The sequence below is a fragment of the Lactuca saligna genome, chromosome 5, assembly GCF_052625555.1.
Source record: "Lactuca saligna cultivar CGN05327 chromosome 5, ASM5262555v1, whole genome shotgun sequence".
In the NCBI taxonomy this organism is placed as follows: Eukaryota; Viridiplantae; Streptophyta; class Magnoliopsida; order Asterales; family Asteraceae; genus Lactuca; species Lactuca saligna.
In genome coordinates, this window is record NC_136421.1 from 146,178,942 (window position 1) to 146,186,827 (window position 7,886).

General features: G+C 30.1%; 1 protein-coding gene across 1 annotated transcript; it reads right to left on the reverse strand.

The window, feature by feature from the left end:
* Positions 1 to 525: 525 nt before the first annotated feature.
* Positions 526 to 7,423, reverse strand: LOC145048962 (Leucine-rich repeat protein kinase family protein). The gene is made up of 11 exons (XM_078997618.1): positions 7,074 to 7,423; positions 5,528 to 5,701; positions 5,015 to 5,153; positions 4,698 to 4,769; positions 3,303 to 3,443; positions 3,068 to 3,133; positions 2,837 to 2,907; positions 2,590 to 2,733; positions 2,139 to 2,480; positions 1,179 to 1,573; positions 526 to 1,057 (listed from the first exon to the last, which is right to left on the reverse strand). Exons 1-11 carry the CDS (start codon positions 7,084 to 7,086, stop codon positions 746 to 748), a joined length of 1,869 nt encoding a protein of 622 aa, XP_078853744.1. The 5' UTR covers positions 7,087 to 7,423; the 3' UTR covers positions 526 to 745.
* Between the last annotated feature and the right edge of the window lie 463 nt (positions 7,424 to 7,886).

The following is a 7,886-nucleotide window of genomic DNA, read 5'->3' on the forward strand; positions in this document are numbered from 1 at the left end:
AATAGTAAACTTAATTCCGATCGAAAGTCCTCGAGTATGTATGCGTTTTCTAAATAAACATTTTTTTTATTATTCAAAAACCTACAGGTTATGGTGCAGGTTCGGATATCTGTTGATATGGTGGATAAGGGTATGTGTTTGATTATTCAAAACCTTGTGGGTTACAGAGCGGTTTTTGATTGGATTTTAAAATTTGTTAAACGAGTTTGGATCAATATTGATTCGCTCTAAACCCGCTCCATTACCAGATCTACATGCAACAAAAAATACATTTTATAATCCAAGTTAAAAAAAAATAAAATTAGGGACTAGGTGTGTAGATTACCCCGAACCATGGGGACCATCTGCATAATTTACTCTATGATAATAATAATAATAATAAATTATAAAAAAGATCTAAAAAAATTCAAAACTCTTTTTATGTGATTGATATTAAGAATTAATTAAGGGTTAATCAGGAATCCCGGATACAATTAATAACGAGATGGCAGAACATTTTTTTTTAATTCTTAACAAGAAAAAAAATATAAAAATCTATCACAGACTATTAACCAAAACGGTATAACCAAGAAAACGTACATGTCACCCAACAACAAAACTACAAGTAGCATAGACATCTGTATCTCACGTAAGTTTACAATGAGCAAGCCCAAAGCCAAATACACTAATTAAACTTTATTACATTTCATGTAATATTTTCTTTAAGTATACGATTTTACTTTCTGAGTCTCGAGTTGGGCCACTTTCATCTGGCTCGTGACAACTGTATAGCTTCTTGATCGAGGGTTGAGTCATCACCCCATGCAAACTGGTGAGACATTCGAGAGAATTCTTGAACCCTAACTTCTTCTATTTGTTCCCATTCTGCCCATCGCTCCACCAAATCTTGTCCTCGAAGCATATGAATGACATCTCCCATTTTTGGACGATTCTCTGGTGAACCTTGGGTGCATAACAAGGCCACCTGAAGCATTGTTTCAACTTCTTTTGCATCATAAACTGTGAGACTCGGGTCCACAATGTCACTGATCCTCGTTTCCCTGAGCAATTTCTTGATCTGAAGTTGCAAGATAATGAATCAACAAGTAATCTTTAAGATGATGAATCAACAAGTAATCTTTACGAAGGGTGTTTTTGTAATTCAACTCAAACACATCTAGATAGAAAATGGTACTTACATGATCAAGAAGGAGAACATCTTCCTCATCTTCAAGGCGAGAAAGATCCACCGCACGTTGTCCCGTTATAAGTTCCAACAATGTTATACCGTATCCAAAAACATCGGTTTTTTCCGAGGATTTTCCTGTGGACAAATACTCGGGAGCAATGTGTCCCATTGTCCCACGCACTTGAGTTGTAATATGAGTGAGATCATTATCTACAAGCTTTGCTAACCCAAAATCCCCAAGAACAGGTTCAAATTCATCATCTAAAAGAATATTTGCAGCTTTCATATCACGATGAATGATCTTTGGAGTACAATGTTCGTGCAAATATTCTAGGCCACGAGCTGTACCAAATGCTATACGTTTTCGTGTTGCCCAATCCAAGGGTTTCTCTCCCGGTTTCAAATCTATTGTTGATAAAAAAAATTCACATGTTAAATGCACGAAATAATAATTTATTATCCTACTTTGCATTTTGAAAATTCTACCCAAACAATTTTTCTGATATAATTGGGTAGATTTTTTTCAAAACACAATGTCACAATAATAAAGTGAAAGTACAATGCTATAATATATATTTTTTGTTTTCAAAATACAATTCCTAACTAAGAAAATAATTTTTTAATATGATACCATAATAGGATGAAATAAAATTAGGGTGCTATAATACACAAAGAGAAATTAAATATCCTCCTACCTTTTGTTCATAATTTTCCTTCTACCTATTTAAGATGATGACAAGTGTATAAATTTAACATTTCATCCAAATTTAAATTAAATTAAATGACACTTGTCACCATCTAAAATAGGTAGGAGAATATTAGGCACAAAAGTAGGAGGATAATTAATTTGTCATACACAAATAAATGAAAGCACATTTATATTTCTTGTCCTATTGACATAAGTATCAGTACAACTTCAATTCATGCCAAACAGAGTACAAGAATGCCTAAAAGTAAACAATCAACATACCTCGTAGGTGATATGCAACGCTTAGATTTTGCATAAATGGATAAATAAGTACTCTTTCATACGATGTTGTAGAAAACCCAATCAACTTAAGAAGATTACGATGAACTGCAACACTTATCAACTGAATTTCCCTCAAGAAAGCTGCCTCGCCACCTGGACTCTGATAATCCGCGAGTCTTTTAATCGCAACTTTTGTGTTATCTGCAATAACACCCTTATAAACTTTCCCAAAACCTCCTCGACCTATGATATTGCTTTCATTGAAGTTGTTGGTTGCCAGCTGTACTTCCCGCCATGAAAATCTTTTAAGTTGCCCATATGAAACTAAACTGTCATCTTCACCTATAATATGAGTAATGTATTTTATTTGTTACATATTGCTATTATTGGTAAAATAACGTAACTACACTAAAATATGAGTAATATGATATGAGTGGAAGCATTAAGCAACCTTCTACATCAATGAATAAGTCACGTTCAAGTTTGGACATAAGCTTGAATCGGTATAAAAAGATGGCTCCTAACAATAAAAGCACGAGAGCAGCACAACCAACGCCAAAAGTAACCAACTTTAGTTTTGAATTTTTAGTAGAACCTATGAAAAAATCAAAAAAAAAAAAAAAAAAAAACGATTTTTAGTCATAGATATAAAATTTTGAAGGGAAAATAAGTAATAAGTAATAATGAATAAAACAAACCTGAAACAGAGGAGCCTGAAATGCAAGGTTGTGGAAACGTGGCACCACAATCGAGAGATGTTTCTGTAAAGCTGAATAACATGATAATTAATAAAACAAGGGTTAAATGTCTAAAATACCCTTCAAGTGACGGGATTGGTAAGGGGCTCAATTTTGTATTTAGTAAAGGTGATAGAAAACTTTTAGTATATAAAAAAAATTATAAATTAAATAAAAAAGTATGTTCCATACTTGAATACATGAGTCGAGAATAACTTTTCAGGGATTTTTCCACTTAGATTGTTGCCCGAAAGATCTCTGGAAAATGAAAATAGAGTTCTTCAAAAGCAATAAGAATAAGAATAATAAATTGGACGTGCATTTTATCAAACTCTAAAGAAACGTTGACTAATGTTGGACTTATTCAACTATTTTGTTGCATTTAATTCTATAGCTTAGAAGTCAAAAGGGAGGAAGAAAATCTTACAAATATTTTAGGTTTGAAAGTTGACCCCAAGAGGCTGGAATAGATCCACTGAACTTATTTCGTGTAAGATTTAGATTTTGTAAGTTCACCAAGCTACTTAGATCAGGCAACTCACCTGATAGCTTATTATCATGTAAATCCCTGCATAAAAACAGGAAGAAAATCGGAGTTATTTTGTTATGAATATTATTTTCTAAATAACAAAAAAAAAGTACTATAAGTTCATTGGAGTTGGTTTTTACATATATTAAAGAAGCATTGGCATTTGGCAATTATACAAATGGCCATCACACATCAAAGGTGCCTCTTTCTGAAAATATAAAAAATTTAGGGAAGTTTTATAGCTTTGTTTATATAAATAACCATAAGATGGGTACTAATTTAATCTATCAAAGAAAAAAGTCAATATTTTGGCTTTAGATAGTCAAACCTTGTGACTTTATACCTAAAAGTTGGCATATGTTTTCGTGGTTTTATCTTCAAATGTTTCTAGTTAATAAATCTTATAAATATTTGAATGTAATTGTCAAGCTTTTCAATGTGTTAGTAGCATTTCTCTTTTTCAATTCCGAAGTTAACAACGAGTAGCTTATTTGACACATCAAAATTGCAATAGTTCATTGCTTTTAGACAGTGTAGTATTATTTCAAAATTCGTTTTGCCAAATTTCTAATGTAATAGGCTTAACACAATGAAAATTTGGTAAATCACCATAAATTATTAATAAATTACTCTATTCTACAAAAAAAAAAAAAAAAAAAAAAAAAAAAAAAAAAAAAAACTTTAGGGAATCAAACCGTGACTTTAAAATTAAAAGTTAGCATACGTTTTTTCTAGTTTACATTCCGAAAATGTCTCTAACTTAACAACTTTTTATTTATTTAGATGTAGTTATCAACATTTTTAATGTGTTAAAAAGCATCTATCTTTTTGTCAATGTTAAAGTTTAATAGCAGCCTTTAGAAAGTCGTATTCTTATTTAAAAGTTCATTTTTTTCACCAAATGTAGTACGCATAACACATTTAAAGTCTGTACTCTGTAAATCACCTCAAGTTGGTTATAATTTAGTCTATCAAAAAAGTCAACATTTTGACTTTAGAGGGTGAAACTATGTGAGCTAAATTGAAGAATCGACATACGTTTTTCTAGTTTTATCTCCAAATATATCTAACTTAAGTACTTTTCATCTATTCTAATGTAATTTTCAAGCTTTTCAATTTGCTAAAAGCTTTTTTCACAGTTTTAAAGTCCAAGAGCTGAATATTTGACACATAGAAAGTCAAAATTTGACTTCCTTTAGACGAGTGCACTAGCATTTAAAAGTTCATTTTTTTCACCAAAAACTTAATACAAATTGGTAGTCAATAAGAGTTTTAATCGAGTATGACACTTACAAGTAAGTCAAAAACTTCAATTTGGTTATCGAACTTGAAAGTTTCCCAGAAAATCCAATTGAACCCAAGCTCCTGCATATTGATGCGTAAAAAAAGACAAGTTATATTTATAAGTAAACTATGTCACCATTTTTTGTACAATAAGGCAAACATTACAACTTTTTGTCCCACCCAAAAAAAGCAAAATGGGACAAGACTCTCTCTCTCCTCTTTGAAAAAGACATAAATACCTTCCACATTCTTATAAAAAAAACCCTAGAAAACTTATCCAATTTCATAAAGAAGTAACCATTGAGGAAAAACACAAACAAACGTACAATGATATGACGTTTCCATCTTTCTGATCACATATGACATGTGACCAACTATAGCACGGGCTAACTACAGAGTAACTCCAATCTTGAATGTTCCCATTGGTATCCTTTAGATCCTCTAGAAGCTCTATTAAAATTTCCACTAAAAAAAAAATCATACAATCTAAATATCATATTTGTAATTTAATTTATTTGTGCATTATAGAGTCAAATTTTCATTTCTTTTAATTACAACATTGTACTTCCGGTTTTTGTCTATTCAAGGCATCGTATTTTGAAAAGTTCACCCAATTAAAGCATTGCATTTTCAGTTTTATTTTAATTTTGCTTATTAGGATATCCAACTTTAAAAAGCGTGCCCAATTAAAGTAGAAAAAAATTGCTTTGTATTTGAATGATACTATTATAATTAGGTAGATTTTTCAAATTACAATGCAATACAAAGAAAGGAAAGTAGAATGGTATAATAATCAAATAAAAAAAAACATAAGGAATTTAAACATGTTAATAATGCACCTTCAACATTGGGCTTGTAGTCAGAAGAACAATGGTTCAACAACAAAAGCAAGATAATGCATTGAACCAACAACTTCATATGAAGATGCCAATAGTAACATGGTCCATATAAGTGAGTTGATTTAATGTCCAAGTGATGGTCTTCTAATAACCCTTTGCATTTCCTTGATGAATCTGTAAATCAACACATTCAAGATAACACGCCAATATTTTACTAAACGCAAGAAACAACAACGTACTTTCATTTTTTTGTTTACTATAGCATCCTATTTCCATTTCTTTCTATTACAACATTTTACTTTTAATTTTTTCTTATTAAGTCATTATATTTGGAAAAGTTTTACCCAATTATAGCATTGTCCGCTTATTCTGTTCCTTTCGACTAAATGCAAAAAGTATCAGTGTACTTTTTATTTGTTTATTATAACATCAGGCTTTCGTTTTTTTCTATTACATTTTTGTTTTTTATTTATTTTTTTATTTTTTATTAAAGGCATTGTACATTGAAAAGTCTACCGAATTATAGCTTTGTACTTTGGTGCTTCCAATTTTCTTCTTACGAGAATATTGTACTTTGAAAATCTTTACCCAATTATAGCAATAAAAGTTTCTTGTATTTGGATGAGATTGCCATAATTGTTTAGATGATTTAGAGTACAATGTTTTAATTCGACAAAATGAAAGTAAGATGCTATAATGAAAAGGATATATGAAAGTGCGTATCTGTTTTTTGACATTTAACTCTTTTCAAAGCTTAAAAAAATCCACCAATTATAGGAAAGAAAAATTCTTTCTATGTGGATAACATTTCTTAATTTGTTATATCTACATTTCACAGATAGTAACGTTCAGATTTTATGGCATTTAAGACCCATTTCTACATCTCGAAGCAAGTTCTGCAGCAGTTGAGACATGTGACTTTTGAGTTTAAAAAAAAAGTTAAAAATTGACACTTTAATGTCAACTAAGTTACTTCTTAACTTCAATTTTGAAATAAACGAAACTTTTTTATTATATTCGATAAGCAAAATTATCACTTGATTAAAACACCAATTGATTGACTTAATCAAACAGGGTTTACCTTCTCCATAAAATCAAGAACCCTCTTTGACATCTCTACAAAATCTTGATTTTCTCACCAATTTTTTTTAATCGATTAAAAATTTTAATATTAAATCATAAAAGAAGCCTTGGTGCACCAAAATTTGCCTATGTTGGGCTGACAAGAATTTTCTTTTTCCTAGGACAAAACAAACATTTGAAGTACACCTTTTCTTTAAAAACAACATCTGGAATTGTTAAGAATTAAGTACAGATTATTAAATGGAACTCAAGAATTGTTAAGAATTAAGGATATATTATTTAATGGAACTCTCAGGTATTGAGTTCCAACTACCGCAATAAGACCAAACATGAAAACCCCACAAAATAATAAGAGCAAATAAACACAATTAAAACACTTTGTTAACAAAAAGAACATATGAAACACAAACACGGATAAAAAGGGTGTTGTGTGTGAAATGTTTTAAAGCAAGAAAAAGCTTACTTGGTGTAGCCATGGATGTTGGAGAAGAGGGAGAATCAAGAAACAGATGAAATTATTAATAATAATCACACGAATCATGATTTGAGAGTTTATTGATGTTCGTGATTGATGATGTTTGTGTAAGTGTTGAGGTCCCACAGAGCATTAGGTGCAAATAATTGGAATTGGAATGGAATAGGAACTAAAATTAGGGAAGAAATGCCAATGCCAATTCTAATTCTAATTCCATTTCCGAAATGTGATTTGATAAGGCAAGTTGAATGTTGAAGAGAGTGTGTGAGAGTGAGAATCCCACTCAACATTAAAACAAAAGCAATCTTTTTGTGAGAAACATGGATGCTTCTAATTGATATGAGATGCTTTAAAATAGTACAAACTTGCATGTGGAGGATTTTGCATTAACTTTTTTTTTTTAAAGAAATATCTATTTCTTTTGTATATATATACAAGTTGAAATGATTTTATACATAAATGTTAGTTAAGGAAATTATTATTTTTTGTTGCTCAAGGAAATCTTGATCAATGACCTAACAATAATGTTGAAGAGATATAAAGAAAAAGAAAAGAAAAAGGTAAACGAAAATATCACTTTCTCTTTCTAAAAGAAGAAATAATGATAAAATTTTAAAAAGATCAGGCAATTCTTTTAGTGAAAAATATTTATTTGTAATATCTAAGTTATATATAATTGAAAAGTGTTAGTTATTAAACTAATATTTAACACGTCTCTTGATATAAATGATATAAATAGATTTTAAAAAAAAAGATATTATAGCCTTGAAATTGGATTATCTCCATTAAATTGAGCTTGCG